Source organism: Apodemus sylvaticus, chromosome 1, assembly GCF_947179515.1.
Source record: "Apodemus sylvaticus chromosome 1, mApoSyl1.1, whole genome shotgun sequence".
NCBI lineage: Eukaryota > Metazoa > Chordata > Mammalia > Rodentia > Muridae > Apodemus > Apodemus sylvaticus.
Genome location: NC_067472.1, coordinates 13,856,647 through 13,875,267, shown reverse-complemented (window position 1 = coordinate 13,875,267; position 18,621 = coordinate 13,856,647). Strand labels below are relative to the sequence as shown.

The 18,621-nt window shown below is 46.0% G+C and overlaps 1 protein-coding gene across 1 annotated transcript in view; it reads right to left on the bottom strand.

Annotated features, from left to right (window-relative positions):
• The window catches only part of Cfap43 (cilia and flagella associated protein 43), an 89,025-nt gene that overhangs the window by 32,449 nt on the left and 37,955 nt on the right, over nt 1-18,621 (bottom strand). Inside the window, exons 13-20 of the mRNA XM_052183964.1 lie at nt 17,806-17,946; nt 16,546-16,721; nt 14,447-14,596; nt 11,165-11,295; nt 9,239-9,389; nt 6,459-6,542; nt 4,865-4,942; nt 1,068-1,193 (exon numbers count right to left, since the gene is read on the bottom strand). Coding sequence (XP_052039924.1) covers nt 1,068-1,193; nt 4,865-4,942; nt 6,459-6,542; nt 9,239-9,389; nt 11,165-11,295; nt 14,447-14,596; nt 16,546-16,721; nt 17,806-17,946 — 1,037 coding nt within the window. The remainder of the gene's footprint in view (nt 1-1,067; nt 1,194-4,864; nt 4,943-6,458; nt 6,543-9,238; nt 9,390-11,164; nt 11,296-14,446; nt 14,597-16,545; nt 16,722-17,805; nt 17,947-18,621) is intronic.

Here is an 18,621-nt window from a genome sequence, read left to right as displayed (position 1 = left end):
TGATGTAGCAGTTCGTGCAATGCTAACTTCATTCTTGTCAACACACACTGAAGGGCTAATTTGTGGGCTGGGTCTGGAAATTTTTACTTAATTCCTTTATTATTTATGTTTACAATAAAGAATACACACTCATCTAGAGAAACAGATTATTTACTTTTCAAAAATTTATAAACATATGTGTTACTTCCTTGGCTTTATCTGCTGATATCCCTTAATAGATGCGCAATTAAGTGTCCCTACTTAAGAGTCTGCCCTGGCCAGGCAGTGGTGGCGCACGCCTTTAATCCCAGCACTTGGGAGGCAGAGGCAGGTAGATTTCTGAGTTTAAGGCCAGCCTGGCTTGCAGAGTGAGTTCCAAGACAGCCAGGACTATACAGAGAAACCCTGTCTTGGGAGAAAAAAAAGTTTGCCCGAAAGTATGGTATGAAAGTGACCCACAACAGTCCTTAGTCCTTAGGGTCCTTTCCAGAAACTTCCTTGCATTTCACTTTGTTGGCAGGATTATTCCCAAACTAGCTAAGCAGAATAACTTTTTCACAGTCCTTTTAATTTATTTTGCTTTCTGATCAATTTACTTTTTCTTTCTCTTCTGATCCATTGAGTGGAGGACTCAGACATGTCCTTGGCATACCAGTTGTCAGAGCCTGCGGAGTTCCATCTCTGCCCTGAGACTCTTCCATCAACCCCCTTAGATTCGGTGCCCAGGACACTGTTCAGATAGTCAGGACTGGGCTTTATGTCTTCTCTGTTGTGGTACTCCCGTGGCTCAGGCTGACTGTAGTCCTGGGCTTTTTAGCATTGAGACCCCCTGACTGGGAGGTGCCACTTCTCCTCCTAGGGACTCATATTCTACCCCCAAATTTGCTAATAGCTAGCTGGGTTTATGCTGCTAGCGGTTGGTAATTCTCTTCAGGAGCACTAAAGCTAGGGCTGGTGTTTCTTCCAAAGAGGAGAGCTTTGGGAAGTACCGTGGGAGGCTTTCACAGTGTCATCGTTGTCGTGGGTTTGTTTCTTGTTTGGTCGCCTCTGTCACGCCTCCTTAGGGCTTCAGTGGGGCGTGTGCTTACCTTCGATAACTCCTCCTCGCATTCATCGTGAAGCCTTTCCAGCTCATCGGCGTCCAGGCAAAACTCCTGCTCCTCCAGTTTTGCGATGACGTCCACCTTTTCGTTTTCCTCCATCATCACGGCAATCTGAATTTTGAAATAAGAAAGGATGGTGACAGACAAAGACTTGAACGATAAAACGGGGGCTGTGTCTCTCTAAACACGCTCTGGGATAAAGAACTGGATCATGGGCTTGTTTGTGGTCATTGAAGTTTACAAATTAATACTTAGAAATTCATTTATCTAAAGATAAAACCAAGAATAACTTAACACTGTGTCAGAACAGATTCACCTAGAAAGTCTCTGGGCAAACGGGTCAGGGATTTTTTTGTGTTGAGGCTTGGTCTGTTGCTATGTATTGTAAAGCTAAATACTGGCCTCCAAGGTCTGGTTGCCTCTAAGGATGAGAGAGTACTTTGTACACCAAGTGATGCTATATGATCTTGCTCCTTAATTTAAATCTACTGGTTGAATAAAGATGCCAACAGCCTATAGCTGGGCAGAAGAGAAGTAGGCAGGCAGGGTTTGGTTCCTGGGCTTGGTGTCTGAAGAGAGACCATGAGGAGGAGGAGGAGGAGGAGAGAGAGAGAGAGAGAGAGAGAGAGAGAGAGAGAGAGAGAGAGAGAGAGAGAGAGAGAACACCATGTGGTAAACGATTGTGAGAATTAACCACGAGGCTGGCCACTCTGAATAAGAGCAACCCATAAGGAATATAGCAAGTTATAACTCAGGGTTATTGAAAGGAAAGTAGATATTAATAGTTTAGAAGGTAGATTCCTGCCTAGTTTGAAGTGCTTCAAGGGCTTATCATAAATATAAAGGTTCTATGCCTTTTGTCTGGGAACTGAATGACCAAAGTGGGGTAGAAACCGCTGCTTGAGGTTAAATATTTACTACATTTTTTTTTCTTCTGGAAATGCCTATAGAGAATTGTGTTGATCAGGGGTTAAAGTGGAAAGATTCGCAGTGAGAGTAGGTGCCACCATCCTCCAGGTTTGGGTCCTGAACGGGCAGATAAAACTTGTTGAAAATGGGCTTCTGAGCCAAAGAAAGAAAGAAAGACAGACAGACAGAAGGACAGAAAGACAGAAAGAAAAGAAAAAATGTAAACTAGCTGGTCCCCAGATCTGTGTACTAATTAGAATCCGTTCTCTCCTTCCATCAGGTGGGTCCTGGGGATCAAACTCAGGTCACTAAGCCCTTTTCATTGTGGACATAAATCATAGAGAAACTAAGAAACATTCATGGGTCTTATTTTCCTGGCTGCAGATGTGATGTAACCCGCAGCTTTCCCACTGCGTACCATGAGCCCAAACGAATCCCTCCTCCCTTAAGCGGGTTTCCTCAGGGTATTTTACCCGTAGCAACAGAAAAGCAACCAAGGCTCACAAATGGATCTTAAAATTCAAACAGCAGAGTAAATGTCTGCAAAATGTTTGTTTTGAAAGAAGAAGTGGAAAGGTAGATTTACTCTCAAGGCGTCAAAACACTCATGAAACTGTAATGACAAAGTAGCTTTGAGCTGACACAGGGGAACAGCAGTGAGTGGCTACCCTCAGGACAGGGAATGCAGAAACAGGTCGGCACTTGAAGAGGCACTCCAAATTCACTCAGAAAGGACTGTGTGCTCAAGTTAGAAGAACGTTGTGGGAAATGGGCTACGTATTTGAAAAACTAAGATTTGCCTTTTATATCATTCGTAAGAGTGAATTATACAGCAATTAAAGAATATTAGACAAGGGCATGTGAGACTTCGGAAGACTTTCAGTTTTTTTAGACAGCATCTCACTAAGTTGCCCAGGCAAGTCTAACTGTTAGGCTCTCCTACCCCCTCTGCCTCTAGAGTAGGCAGAACTTTAGGCGTGCACTTCATGCCCAGCTTTTGCAAGGCCCTTTAAAATCAGAGACAAATACAAAAGCTATGAAGGGAGATAATGCATCAAGCCATAATTTTGGAATATTGTATTTAAAAGGTATATTTTTAAAAAGAAAATGAAATAAGACAGAAAACTGTTGCTGTTGAATACACACCTATTATGTTTTGTTTACGTATTTGTGTGAAGGTATGTGGCAGGGATGCCACACCTCACGTATGGAGGTCATGGAAGACAGCTGTGGGAGCCCGTTCTCTCCTTCCACCATGTGGTTCTGACCTGGGAAACGCAGGTCATCAGGCGTGGTGGCAAGCACCTTTACCCAGTGAAACTTCTTGTTGGCCTGAATCATACGCTTTTGCAGAAGTATATAAACTATCAATTTTATGCAACACAACCAAATGATAAGAACTATCCCTAGGAGAATGAACTAGAGGAGGCCTTAAGAGAGCAGCGATGGGCCTGAGCTGGAGAGGAAGAAGCCCAGGTTGGAGTTGAAGAATAGACAGTCAGCTCCAGGAGGGAGGACGGACAGCTCCAGGGGGGAGGACAGACAGCTCCAGGAGGGAGGACGGACAGCTCCAGGAGGGAGGACGGACAGCTCCAGGAGGAAGGATGGACAGCTCCAGGAGGGAGGATGGACAGCTCCAGGGGGGAGGACAGACAGCTCCAGGAGGGAGGACAGACAGCTCCAGGAGGGAGGATGGGCAGACAACTCCAAGAGAGAGGATGGACAGACAGCTCCAGGAGGGAGGATGGACAGCTCCAGGAGGGAGGACAGACAGCTCCAGGAGGGAGAACGGACAGCTCCAGGAGGAAGGATGGACAGCTCCAGGAGGGAGGATGGACAGACAGCTCCAGGAGGGAGGATGGGCAGACAGCTCTAGGAGGAAGGTTATAAAGCCCAAACTGACCTCAAATACCTGACTTTGCCATACTCTGAGAGTCTAAGTAGATAACAGAGGCTCAAAAATGCAAAGGGGGAGTCACTGAATCCTAGAAAAACAGAGCTGTAGAAATGATTCTACAATCATAACGCAGCACGAGACTGAGCTCTGGAACTTTGTGTGGCTGCATTCTGAGGATGGAGTTCTCAGCTGTTACTGAGGATGGACTTCTTGGCTGCACTGCCTGGTTTCCTATCTCAACTTGATACAGACTAGAGTTATCACTGAGAAAGGAGCTTCAGTTGGGGAAGTGCCTCCATGAGATCCAGCTGTGGGGCATTTTCTCAACTAGTGAACAAGAGGGGAGGGCCCCTTGTGGGTAGTGCCATCCCTGGGTTGGTGGTCTTGGGTTCTATAAGAGAGCAGGCTGAGCAAGCCAGTAAGGAACATCCCTCCATGGCCTCTGCATCAGCTCCTGCTTCCTGACCTGCTTGAGTTCCAGTCCTGACTTCCTTTAGTGATGAACTGCAACATGGAAGTGTAAGCTCAATAAACCCTTTCCTCCCCAGCTTGCTTCTTGGTCCTGATGTTTGTGCAGGAATGGAAACACTAAGAAATCAGTGTAATGGTAGAGTTTAGGAGAAAGGGTAGAAAAGTTAAAACCATTATGCCAGGCGTTTGAGAGCCATGGAGTAGTGAGGCAGGACGGAGGCCGCCTTCGAACCAGAAACAACAACAACAACAACAAAAGTCAGTGTACAACTTTGATGAAAGTAAGTATTAAAATACAATTTAAGATGGGGTACTTGGGGAAAGTCAAGGGGAAACCCATGGTGTGTTTGACATCAGAGTGTGATATAGCTAAAGGCTGAGTCGTTAGAATGCCCTAGAAAGCCCTGGAGGTTAGGTCCTCACATTATGTGATACAAAATAAGGTGGAAATGTAATTTCTGACAGCAGGCCAGTGCGCTTCAGTGTGCGTGAGCACTGTACTTACAATTTTAGCAAGCTCCTTAATTCCTCTTTTGATCTCCTTTCTTCTAGGGGAAAAAATCCTCACCTCCTTTTTGATGGCCTGAAAGAGAACACATACCTCACTTAATAAGGAGAGGGAAGACAGTGGGGAAAAAATGGGGAGAACTTCGAGAGAGCGACGCACAGGTAGCACTCCTTTAAAATGGAAGTAGAATGCTTGCAAAGTCTGTAATATAAAATATACAGGGTTTGGGGGGGGGAAGCAGGGGGAAGGGCATGGCGCATCCAATAAAGGCTTGCCGCACATTTGTGAGCTGCAGAATTTGGATTTCGAGAAACACACACGAATGCTAGATAGGCACAAAGGCTACACCAGATAGGTACCGGCAGCCTGCCCGGCTTGGGAGGGCAGATTCCCAGCGCAGGCTGGCTAGCAACACTGACCATATCGATCAGCTCAGAGTTTGATGGAGAGAGTCTGCTTAGTTGATTAAGATGGAAGTGTGAAGGGGGTTACTCCTTCTGTCAACCTTGAGCCTTCATCACATGCAAGCACATATACACACACGAGCTGACACGCATATAAAAAACATGAATATACATGCAAGAAAAAATAAAAAAAAATCAAACCAACCTCGAAATTGTGTCTCTATGACACTCTGCTTAAATCTAAGGGTGTTTGCTAGGGACCGCTGAAACAACATACAACTGAGACCAATCATACAAGTTAGAAAAAAGTAGAGAAAAACGAAATACTGAGTAACTGATAAACCAAAACTAACCTAGCTTGAGTGAGACTAGATCCAGACATCACCTCCAGCCTGCTGCTCCTTCATGATGTTCTTAGCCCTTTTGTTCCCAACCTATCCCTTTAAGACAAATATCCTTCAAAACTCAAAAAATGCAGTCTCTCGGGTCCTTTTTGGCTTTGGCTTTCCTGATACTTTTGCTGGGTTTCAGATTAAGTATAGTTTCTTCCTTTTGTTTTGTTTTTGTTTTTTAAGATTTATTCATTATTATAAATTAGTACACTGTAGCTGTCTTCAGACACCCCAGAAGAGGGCATCAGATCTCAATACGGATGGTCGTGAGCCACCATGTGGTTGCTGAGATTTGAACTCGGGACCTTCAGAAGAGCAGTCAGTGTTCTTAACCACTGAGCCATCTCTCCAGCCCAAGTATAGGTTCTTAAGGCTTGTAGAACTGAGTCAAAAAAGGCTGGGTCTGGCTTAAGTGTGTATTTGCTTTTAGGAGAGTCACTTGTACACTGCAACTTGCTGCCAAGGAGTGTCTCATGTAACATGCTAACCTTCCCCTGGGATTCCATATAAACAGAATGTAGTTGACACATCACAGGTGTCAGTTCACACCCATCCCACACTTTCTAAACAGTCTTTGTAGACCAGGTATGGTGGCACATACTTTTAATTCCAGTGCTCAGGAGGCAGAGGAAGATGGATCTCTGAGTTCAAGGCCAGTCTGGTCTACAGAACAAGTGCCAGGACCACCAGGGCTACACAAAGAAAGCCTGTCTCAACAGAATTAATAATAGTAATGATGATGATGATGATGATGATGACGATGATAGTGATATTGATAATAATAATAGTAAATACCTCTTCCATTTTTTGTTGGATCCAGGGAATCGTCTTATGATCAATGTCTGCCTCCTCTTCTGATGAGTCAGAGCTCATCTTTATCTGAGAGAGATCAAACAGAGACAGGCAGTTCTTAAAAACTGTCAAATCCTTCTCTCTCTCTTCACTTCATGTCCTTTCATTTGTCCCAGTTAAAACAAAAAGATATTGTCAGGTGTTAGTCTTTTACCTACTTAGATAAATTCTTTAATCCTTCCATCTCTGCCAGCACAGACGTCAAGATGTTTTAAAGACCAATAATAGGGCATTAAACGAAGTAAGATCACTTCAACGTTGCTAAAACCTGACTGCTACTTGGCAAGGACCAAGAGAGTCACTCAGAGGGGAAAGGACGACACAGTTCCCACTGGGGCCGAGTCACCCTGCCTCTTTCCTGCTCTGTGGACCACGCGCTTCTGCCCATCAAAGTCCTCTCTACTTCTTTGGAGCTTACGATTTCTTCCTCCTGGGGCCTTGTTTTGTTTACAACCCTCACCTCATTTCCTTCTGCATCATGTTTCCCTCTTCTCCGGGTCTCACACCATAGCCAGATGCTCTACTATCTAGGAACACTGCTGCCAGCTGACTGCTACGCTCCCCTCATCCCCTGCATCTAGATCCTCTGTCCGGCGGTGGGACGCTCCTGGGTACCTCTGTGCTATGGTCCTGCTGCTGCCTTGCTGGCCACCCCTCTCTCTCTCCTCTGCTCCCCTGGACCCTCCCTTTGGCCCATCCCACCTGCTCCTCTTCTGCTTCTCACTGTTCGTGCATTGCCATGGCTTTCAATCCAATGCACATACCCTTGGCTCTCACATCAGTATCCCTGCGCTAGCCTCTTCTAAGAACTCAAGGTTCATCTCTCTCCCCCCCAGCCCCCCCCCCCGGGCCTGGGTTTTGTGGAATTGCTCCACAGACACTGTATAGACTTCTCAAGCAAAAACTGACTTTAGATCCTGTCTTTTTTTTTTTTTTTAATCACAGCTGCTGGCTCGTTGACGGTGCCATGCCATTCCTACTCAGGGCACTGTCTTCTACACAGGTGTTCAACCTTGAGCTGTTTCTCTTCATTTCCCTCTATGTCTACCCAATGGTGGATTCTCCTAGTCCAGTCTCTGATACCGACCCGGAACCCAGCACTGTCTCTGCCGCAGCACTCCCCCCCCACCCCCACCCCCGCCACACACACACACAGCCACTACCTCTCTAGGGACCTCCTGGTTCCCACCCTATGTCCTCCAGAAAACACTTTCCTCAAAGGGCTCCTTTCAGAGCTGTAACGAAAGCCTGGTTCAGTTAGTCCTCTGCTTTGATCGTCTCTTAATGTGTACACAAAAAACCCAGACTCTTCTCTTGGTTTGTAAGCTGTCTCTCTGGGCTTCTCTCCTACTGTGTCCCGGCTCACTTCACCTGCACAGGTCCTCTGCTGGTCCCCACACCCGCATGCTGAGCTCCCTGTTCCTCCATCCTGACTTCGCTGACCCGTCTGCTTCCCTAGGGGGACAATTGTCTTTTAAGTCTGATCTTAGCGACCAGAGAGGCTGGTCTGGCAACGCTGTTGTGTCGACCTCTCTAATTTCATGACCAGCATGTCTGGTTGATCACCAGGTTTGTCTGTTTGCTCATGGTCCCATCTCTCTGTCCTCCCTCCAGCAGTACCATCGGAAGGGAACACCAAAAAACAAAACATTTCCTCACATTCACGGTTTCACGGTTGTGTGTATCCTAGACAAGCACTTTGTAGGCACCCAGTAATTATTTGCTGAACCCCTTTCAACTCTGTCGCAATGAATGGTTTTTCTTTTGTGGTGGAACCATATATAAACATGTAATAGGCAGAGGCAGGCCAGTCTCTGAGTTTGAGGCCAGCATGTTACAAAAAGCAAGTTCCAGGTTAGCCAAGGCTATATAATGAGACTTTTCTCAAAAACAAAAACAAAACAAATAAAAACCAACCAAGTCATAATTGGCACTTAAAGTGTAAAAAAAAAAAAAAAAACCAAAACAAACAACGTGATTTTATTTAATTTTTAAAAAGTTATTCATTGAACAGCCAAGTAAGACCTGTTTTCTAGGCTGACACGTCCTAAATCATGAATATTATATGAAGGTAGAAAGAATGCTTCTACCTGCCACCAATATTTGTAGACAGAATATATTGGGTCTAGGTGGATGTGGCCCTGTCAATAAGGAATCTGATGGCCTATGGCTTAGGCAGGAAATAGGACGTAAGACACCTGGGAGGAAGAAAAAATTCGGGGATAGAGCCAAGTGCGGAAGATTCATTCGCCCAGAAAGCTGTGACAATATGAACGCATGGTACCTGAACACGGGTAACCAGCCACAAGGTAGAAATCAGATTAGCAATAAATGGGTCCATTTCAGATATGATATCTATTCAAAGACGAGCCTAGCTATGTGGCCAGAGTATTTGTAAATATATTTTGAGTCTGAGTCTTATATCTGGGCACATGGGCCTGGGAGGAAGTCCCACGCCAAATTTCTACAAATATTGATTTTTTAAAAAAGAAGTTTTCGAGCAAGTCCGGATCTTATACCATCATTTAAGTGAAATTTGAGATATAATGTTTGTGATCATTTTGAGAAAAGCTTAGTTTTCTATCGGATGTAGTTTATATTCTAGTTGAAAAAAAATCACTGGACATCTGGGTAAGAAAAAATAGCATTGCATAGGCGCTTAAAAACTATGGACGGGAAAACTTGCATGTTATTTATAGAGAGGGAGAAGGCGGGCTAGCTACTTGGGAATCGGCTGCGTCATCTTCTTGTGCGTTCTGGGAATCTCCTGGCGACACTAAGTATTCACTCTCTATTTCCATGGTCTTGGACAGATTGAGTACCAGCTGATGACAGTGCTCAAAGATCTCACTTGCTATGTTTGCTCCAAGCCGCCTAATGAGAGAGAGAGAGAGAGAGAGAGAGAGAGAGAGAGAGAGAGAGAGAGAGAGAGAGAGAGAGCATTCATCAGTGTTATTTCCAGGTAACTACACAAAGACTGGGGGGAGTTCTCCACAGTGCCCTTTAGTTACTGGGCCTCTCTTTCTCAGAAGAGGAGCCTTCATGGACTTTTAAGGCCTGGGTTCCTGCCCCTTTTCGGTGGTCCCTCCTTATCCTGTCGTGTACCCGTCACCCAGCATGGCCTTTGGCCGCCACACCAAAGAGCCACTGCTCCAGGCTCCCAGAATGCACCAGGCTTTGTCACATACATGATCTCAGTTGAACTGCCTCCATTAAGGCCTGCGAGCAAGTCTCTGGGGCATCCTCCTGACTGCTGACGTAAGACGGCCCGGCGCACAGTGAACGATGGTGGACCTGTGCTCCACACAAGCCAGGGGAGGCACGGCAGCTTCAAGCTCCTCCCTTGAGTTTCTGCCTTGGTTTCCCTCAATGGTGGACTACAAACCTGAAAGCTGAAATAAGCCTTCTCTTCTGGTCATGGCGCTTACCGGGACGGCAGACAAGCAAGCCAGGACAGTGCAGACCCGCTGAGGTAGGCAGGGGAAATGGCAGCCTGATGTGCGTTTCTACCAAGTCCACCAAACTTGAGGGAGAGCTGAGAACAGCACTTCTCGGCTGTCCAAATGCTATGACCCTTTAATACAGTCCCTCACATTGAGGTGACCCCAACCATAAAATCATTTGTGTTGCTACTTCACGACTGTAATTTTGCTACTGTTATGAATCATAATGTAAATATGTTATGTAGGACATCTGATATGCGACCCCAGAGGGGTCATGACCCACACGGGTTGAGGTAGAAGCATCATCGCATGCCTACAGTTGCAAGGCTCGAAAGTCCTGAAGCAAGGTTCCAAACACAACTTCGTTTCATGTGGGAGTTCAGGTAACTACTGATGGCTGGAAGCGTCTTTCCTTTTTAAACAGAGTTCCTGCACTTGTTTGTTGCTGCCTGAGACACTGTTTGTCCCCTCACTGGAAGGGCATGTTAGGACTTATGTATTAAGACAGGTCTCTATTTTACTCAAGGCTTTCATCTGTGTCATAGGCAAGGTCAGGCCATCTTGAAGTGAGTCTTTGAAATAAGCAGCTCCCCAGAGTGTTGGATACAGAAATCTCCAAGGTATGGAATGGTTCGCTGCGTTTTCCAAGGAAGGCTATGCTTTAAAATTATGGTTGCCAATGGGAGCTGAGTATCTGTGGCTTCCGTGAGACCGCATTTAAAGTCCAAGCTCTCTTTTGATGTCATGTTATTGACATGGGATGAGCCGACCTCCAGGGATAATTCCCTCTGAAGCACCCTTTCCCTTGCAGCCAACTAATCCAGAGGCCACACCCCAGCCACTCACACACATGACACACTCACACCCAGGGTGTTATTTCTTGGCCATTATCAGCCTCAGGGTCAAGTCCTAGACAACAAGTAGCCTACATGCCCCAGAACCTGACGGTCTAACCCATCGCTGCTTCTCACTGGATCCTTCTAGATTCTTCCTTTAGAAACGATGGCTCCTGCCATGTTCCTTCCTCAGAATCCTTATCCACCCTGTTGCCTCCCGAACGACTCCTAGACTCCTACGGCAAGCATGGTGTGGGCCCTCCTCTCAGATCTCTGTGCGTGACAGTCTATTGCTAGAGAGACTGGCCTTCTGAATTGAAAGCACCTTACACCATATCACGTCACTTTGCACGCTGTACACCATACTTACTTCCATCTGAGGTAGACAAGGGTGTTGTCATCTTTTCCATTCACCAGGATGTGCTGTCCGTCCATTGACATTTTCATGTTCTGGATCCCCCGCCCCTGGTGAGAATGACTCCGACATCGAACAAAGGTTTCCTCAATAGTTTTAGGGATAAAATGGAGAAATTATAAACGTAATTCTCCATTGCACGGTATGGTGCTTGTTTTTTGTTTTTGTTTTTCTAACATGGTCACGTGTACCTTTGCTTGCGAGGAATTTTTCCTCTGTACTTGTAGGGACATTAGTTGGTACAAAAGTAGCTTTGATAATACTCAGCACTTGAGACTTCTACTTCAAACCAGTATTGACTTGCTTTCCCACTACTTTACGGAATGTGGAAGGGATCAGAACCAGTGGCATAAAGCCACCAGACACCCTGTCAGTGTTCTTGCTGAAGGCTGTGGAGTTAGGGGAGGGATCTTGGGTTAGTAAAACTGGGGTGCCTCCAATGAATCAAGCCGGCTGTGTTTCCTGTAAAGTGGCAGAGTGTGTTAGGAAAAGGTGAGAAGAAACCTGGGGAAGGAAGATAACATGCCCTGGGGCGTGCTAATGAAACCAGTTAAGTAATCCACACAAACACATTACTGATGCCTGCAACAAAGGACAAGTTTAAGCTGAAAACCTACAGCTGTTACCCTGACACTCGAGCCTGACACCTTTCCACACAGGTTTTTGAGTAGACAAGGCATCCAAGTAGTTTAAAACAAACAAACAAACAAAAACAAAAAAACCCAAACTATCATAGAGTCTGGCAAGAAATCTCTTCTGACTCTGTGATTAGCATTTCCCCGAATGCTGTGACTATAATACCATCAAGAGCCTTTCAGAAAAATTTATGTAGCGGGGCAGTGGTGGAACACGCCTTTTACCAGCACTTAGGAGGCAGAGGCAGGCAGATTTCTGAGTTCGAGGCCAGCCTGGTCTACAGAGTGAGTTCCAGTTCAGCCAGGGCTACACAGAGAAACCTTGAAAACAAAACAAAACAAAAAACCAAAAGAAAAACAACAAAAGAAAGAAAGAAAGAAAAAAAAGAAAGAAAGGAAAGAAGGAAGAAAGAAGGAAGGAAGGAAGGAAGGAAGGAAGGAAGGAAGGAAGGAAGGAAAGAGAAAATTTTATGTAAATAGAACTTTCCCACATAAGCTGTAGGATATCATACGCATATACACTTACTTTAAACACCTCTGCTTTTCTATCAGATCTCTTGGGACGTTTTTCATATTGTTCTGTCTGCCTCTCCATGTTCTGTGTCATGGCTGCCTGATGATGGCCCATGTTTTACTCAAGTACTGATTTTGTACCATAATTCATTTATTTACCTAGACTTTTGTGCAGGAAACCTGGGATTTTCTTTTTCTTTTTTCTTATTTTCTTATATTCTTATTTTCTTATATTTTTATTTTCTTCTTTCTTTCTTTCTTTCTTTCTTTCTTTCTTTCTTTCTTTCTTTCTTTCTTTCTTTCTTTCTTTCTTTTTTGCCACTGTCTCATGGATAACTTTACTTGTGAGGTACCTTGCTTTGGGGTATTGCGTCACCAAGCTTCCAACAGTGCAGCAAGGTTTGCAATCATACACACACACACACACACACACACACACCACAAACAAACAAACAAACAAACAAACAAACAACACCCCTAGGCCTGGAGAGATGGCTCAGGGCATAAAGTGCTGACAGCTCAAGCCTCACAGCATGGCCCCAGAACCCAGGAGAGGCTAGAGGAAGCCATTTAAGGAGCTGGCTTCTGGAGATCCCAGCATGTGTCCACAAAGGCATCTCCAGAAGCTGTGGGCCTGCAGGCCTGGCTTTATTGACAGCAAGGGAAGCCTGTGCTCTGCAAGCTACATCCTCACTACAGTGTGTGTGTGTGTGTGTGTGTGGGGGGGGTGCGCTGCAACCCACAGGGAACATGAACACACACACACACACACACACTGAGAAGAGAAAAAAAAAAAAAAAACAGTCCCTAAGAGACTCAAGATTTTCCTCTGGAACTACATCGAGTTTGTCCAGATTTGCTTTCTTCTAAACGAGAAGGAAAGGAACTACTATGTGCCCAGCCAGAGATAACAGTATCAGTGGACGTGTGGGAAGTTGTCTCATGGGTGTGTGGAGGAGATGGGTAGAGGAGAGGGGTGGGGAACTGGGTAAGAATCACTGAGCTAATGAAGGCACACAATGGACTGTGCGGTACAGTCTCAAACCTAGAAAAGCATGCCTCACTTTCTACAGAAGAGAAACCAGTCTCAGTTTCTCAGAGGCCTGTGGGTTCTGGAACTCGGATGCTAGTGCCCGCAGACCCAGACAAGGGCGCTCTCTGCCCCTTCTGCTCCCTTGGCATTGCTGAAGGGCCGAGGGGGACAGCAGCGACAAGCCAAGGCCCTCCACACCAGCTGAGCATTGTTGCTGGGCACATCCTTCCCATGAGCCTCTAGGGGCCGGGGAGCAGTTTCCCTGACTTCACAGTAGAGCAAAGTTCAGAGCCCCTCCATGAGTTTCCAGGGAACAGCTTGCTGGTAAGTGGGGCAGGAGCCCATCTGCCGGCCCCGCCCTGTGTTCTGTGTGTGCAGGTCTCACTGCGCTGGCTGGGGTTCCCTTCTTTAGGGTAGCAAGCTCACTGGCAAGAATGTTAAAAATAAATATTAAAACTCTCAGTGAGTCTAGAAAAAGAAAAAGAAAACAAGAAACTGAGTCAATTTACTTGAGGGAAGAGCCGATTCCTTCTCCTTAGGGTTTGTTCCCACCTGAAATGCACAAACATGCCCCACACTGTGAAATTCATTCCTATTTCATTGTGAGCCCGTGTGGGTGTGAACACAGACGTGTAGGTGCTAGTGGAGCCCAGAGCATAGATGCCCTGAGACACAAGTTACAGGCAGTTGTGGGCCACACAGGCCAGGGGCTGGAGCCAAACCTGGGTCACCAGGAAGAGTTAAGCAGAGCCCTCTCTGGCTCCTACACCGTATGTTTTTATATAGTTAGAAAAATATTGATTTTTATTTTATGTGTATGCGTGTTTTGTCTGCGTGCATGTATGTGCACCACGCGTGGGCCTGGCGTCCATGGAAACACGAAGAGGGTGCCGGATCCTTGGGACTGGTGGTCAGCCTGGTGCGGATGCTCGAAACAGAACCTGAGTCTTCTGCAAGAGCAACAGATGCCCCAAGATGGCCACTAGGCCATCTCTCCAAGCCGCGCCCCCACCCCACCCCCTTTCTCCACTCAGATTTCCATTTTTGTTCATTTACCAGAGTGAACATATCTCGAATGCAGAGAATCCCACACTTGGCTATTGTCATAAGCCATAGTCCGTGGGAAGACATGTAGACCCTCCCGGCTCCGTACTGTTTGCTCTGCATTTTCTGGCTTGGCTTGAGGACGCAGATGCCAGTGTGCTCCTGCCGATCGAAGCAGAGGGGAGCGTAGTTAAAAAGGTGGGGCCAGCCGCAGCGTTGACTCTGTCGGTGTGTGTTACAGATGTGGTCAGGTTCAAATCTGGGGATTCTATCCTTGTGTGGGGCTGAGTAGGCACCTGTGCTTATACTGTCTATCAATCACTGTTACATCTTTACAAAAGCTCATTTTTACCAGCTAAGGAGCTTGCCCTCCCTCCCTCCCTCCCTCCCTCCCTTCCTTCCTTCCTTCCTTCCTTTCTTCCTCCCCTCCCTTCCTCTCCCCTCCCCTCTCCTCCTTCCTTTCCTTCCTTCTTCAAGTGCTGGGATCAAACCCAGGCTCCTATGCCTGACAAGCAAGTACTCATAACCCCCGGGTCTCCATCTCGGACCCAGGAATGGCTTCTTTACTTGTAATTCTGCCATTAAGGATCCAAGCCTATGCCGACAGTCTTGGTTTTCAGCCATCATTTTCATATACCATCATTCACACGTCAAAATAAAAGTTGCCCACCTCCTCACTGCCCCATGTCACCCCTTCTCCAAGCCTCAGACAGGACCTTCCTTCTGTGTGAAAGGTCCTTCTCGGCTCCAGCCAGTCCTGTCCCAGGGGGCGCATGCCATTTCCTGGCTCCAAATCTGACCCCTCCTTCAAAGACCAGTGTGAATCTTGCGTCTTCTATAACACTTTTTTAATATCCTGTTACCATGAACTGTCTCTTCTTTTTTTTTTTTTCTTCTTAATTTCTATGTCTAGCACCAGCTGTACAGAGAAAACACTAGGGAGAATGTCCCTTCCCCCATAGCATCTCAGCCCATCCTATTCGGGCTGCGACATTCCTGGCTGTCATCCTCCACCCTTCTGGTGTTATCTCCCCGTTGAGAACTATACAGCTGCTTTCACCTTGACAACCAAGGCTACCTCAGGGCAGTCTCATCTGGAGACCAGCAGAGACCTGCGAGACTGGAAGCAGGTGACCCGCTGAGAAGAACAACCAAGGAATTCGCAGCCATTGGGGGGGGGGGGGCAGGGTTGTTTTCTAAAAACTATATATATATTGGCTAAATAATAGTAAAGGCAGTCTCGATCGGCAAAATGTCGTCTTGACTCAATTCTCTTTTGTCCCCTTCCCGTTTATCCCCAGAATTCTCTTCCAGGTCTCCAGTTCACATGTGGCCGCGGGCGGCTACAGGAGAAGATGTGATTTAGAGAGGCCTGGGATAGAGTCTCCTCCTCCCAGGGATCTGAAGACAGGCAGCAGTGGACACTGAGCGTCCAAGGCACTGGGCTGCTGTGTGCAGCAGGAGGTGTCACGGGATGATAGGAGTGTGAAGAGAGACGAAGGAATGTGACAGAAGCAGAGTTTAATTGTTTCGTGCAATTTTACTTAGTGACAAGGTGTAAAGTTTCACAGGAAATGATCTACCTGTTAGCTCCTGGCATCTATGGAACAGATCTTTTTTTTTTTTTAAAGATTTACTTATTTGAAAAAAAAAAGATTTACTTATTTATTATATGGAAATACACTATAGCTGTATTCAGACACACCAGAAGAGGGCATCACATCTCTTTACAGTTGGTCGTGAGCTACCACGTGGTTACTGGGACTTGAACTCAGAACCTTTGGCAGAGCAGTCAGTGCTCATAACCGTTGAGCCATCTTCCCAGTCTGTATGGGACAGATCTGATGTTAGATATTTTTAAGGCGCTAAACAAATGCTATGTCACCTGCCTATTTATCTGACAAGAATGATGTGTGCGTGATATAAACGGGAGACCACTCAGTTGTATTCATGATGGAGCAAAGAGCGGTGTCAGTGGCTCTAAGTGAACACGATGCTGGTGCTACCGTTCCAGGGAAGCCATTTGCTGGCTGAGTTAACCTGCCAAGGCAGCCAAGAGGCTCTCCTCTCATTAATGCGGCCTCAGCCGTGATGGCCGGAGTCTGGCGTACCTTCACAGGCATCGTATAGCTGCAGATGTACGGCACCTGGCTGCAGAAGCCGTAGATTTTGCTGCCTGCAAAGCCCAGCACGGCAGAGGACAGAGTGTGTTCCACCTCATACAGGTACTTGTGGGTGAAGTCGTCTTTCAACCTTCCTCTTTCATCAGAAAAGTTTTCAGGAACCACTGGAATAGGGAAAGAGGAGAGCTCACAAGCACGCACCTGCAAGTTCATGCTGAAAATCACTACTACACACAGTTATGAAATGAGAAAAATGTAAACGTTTGATTAATAAGACTGAGGCTATTTGGTGTTTTAAAAAATGTGAATAACAATTTGCCTCAACCAGGGATACTTCATGCTGATAGTAAACTATATATCACAGTCTCCGGCTTCAAATTAGCTTAAAAATGAACATTAAAATAAGACAATAACAAGATTCTCTTTGTTTCTTCTTTCTTTCTTCCTTCTTTCCTTCCTTCCTTGCTTTGCTTTCTTTTTGGATAAAGATGTTACTGGCCTCAAACTTGCAACAATCTTTCTGCCTCAGCCTCTGAAGTGCTGAGATAGTGGATGAGGTCTTTCCACCCTCCTGTCCTCCCTCCTTCCCCTTCCCTCCCTTTCCCCCTCCCCCTCCCTTTCTTTTTTATTTGAGACAGGGTCTAAATAGGTACTCTGGTTGGTCTGGAATTTGCAATGTAGACCAGGCTGTCCTTGAATTCACAGAGATCTGCCTTCCCTGCCTCCAAAGGGAAGGGATTAAAATCGTAAAAGTACTTTGAGGTTTTTTGTTGTTGTTGTTTGTTTGTTTATTTTCTATGTTTGTAATTCTATATTTTCAAAGTTTATAACTAGATAAATTTGCCTTCTGAGACAAAAACAGTATCTGTTTTCTCTCAGCCTTTTAATGAACCCAGTAAGCTTGTTTTATAATTCTAGGTAACTACACTGTAAAGTGTCTGAATATAACTGAATATTTAAAACTTCAGAACAGAAACCACCACACAATGACAGATGAGCATCGCATGGCAGCTGATCTGGTTTATTTTCTCATATTTAAGCAAGCAAGCAAGCAAGGAAGGAAGGAAGCAAGCAAACAAACAAAGAAACATTCCCCAGTCCCGAGGGACACTTTACACATTTCACAGTCACAGAGTATCACTTTGTAAAGATGCACAGAGAACCACCACCTTACTGGGGAACCAGAAATGGACCAGAGCAACTCCTTGGGGCCAGGCAGAAGGGGCTGGGCTGCTCATCCCCCCTTACCTTGTGGTAACATGGCAGGCAAGGTAAAGTACTCCATCCTGCTTCTTCCCATTTCTGGAAGCGGGGACAATACCAGCACTTCGACCACGTCTGATTCCACGACAGACACCGTGGATATCTGCAGGATGTCCTTGCCCGTCTCTGAAAGTAAAAGGGGATTGACTGTACAAGGGAGTCACTGACTGAGTTTAAAGGATCCTGCATCATTCTAAGATAGAAGAGAAACTACTTTCCCCAAATCCCCAGCATGATCCTTTGTTAATATTGACTATCTTATGGTTTTATATTTTGGTTTTTGGTGTTTTGAGACAGGGTTGTATAGCCCTGGCTGTCCTGGAACTCACTCTGTAGACCAGGCTGGCCTCAAACTCAGAAATCTGCCTGCCTCTGCCTCCCAAAGTGCTGGGATTACAGGCGTGTGCCACCACCACCCGGCTTAATATTGACTATCTTAAACACACACACACACACACACACACACACACACACCAAGTTGTATTTTGGTGTGTCAAAATGGAGATACTTCTTCACTCAGTCTCCAGTAGCAAATTTTATGGACTGATTTTTACAGTGACCTGTAAGCAGGAGTTAAGGGACCTATCTGATAAACCAATAGAGGAGACTTCTGATTTTCCAGCCAGGTGGGTTTAGTTCTAACAGGGATGCCTTCCGGAGCCTGCCATCTTTGTTCCTTCCATCTGTACCCTGTGTGCTCATGCCCCGGCTCCCAACTGGCACAAGCCAGTTCCAGGGCTCTCACACTGGGTAACCTCAGACACTGATGTTCTTGGCATCCTGACATATGGAGTGGAAATG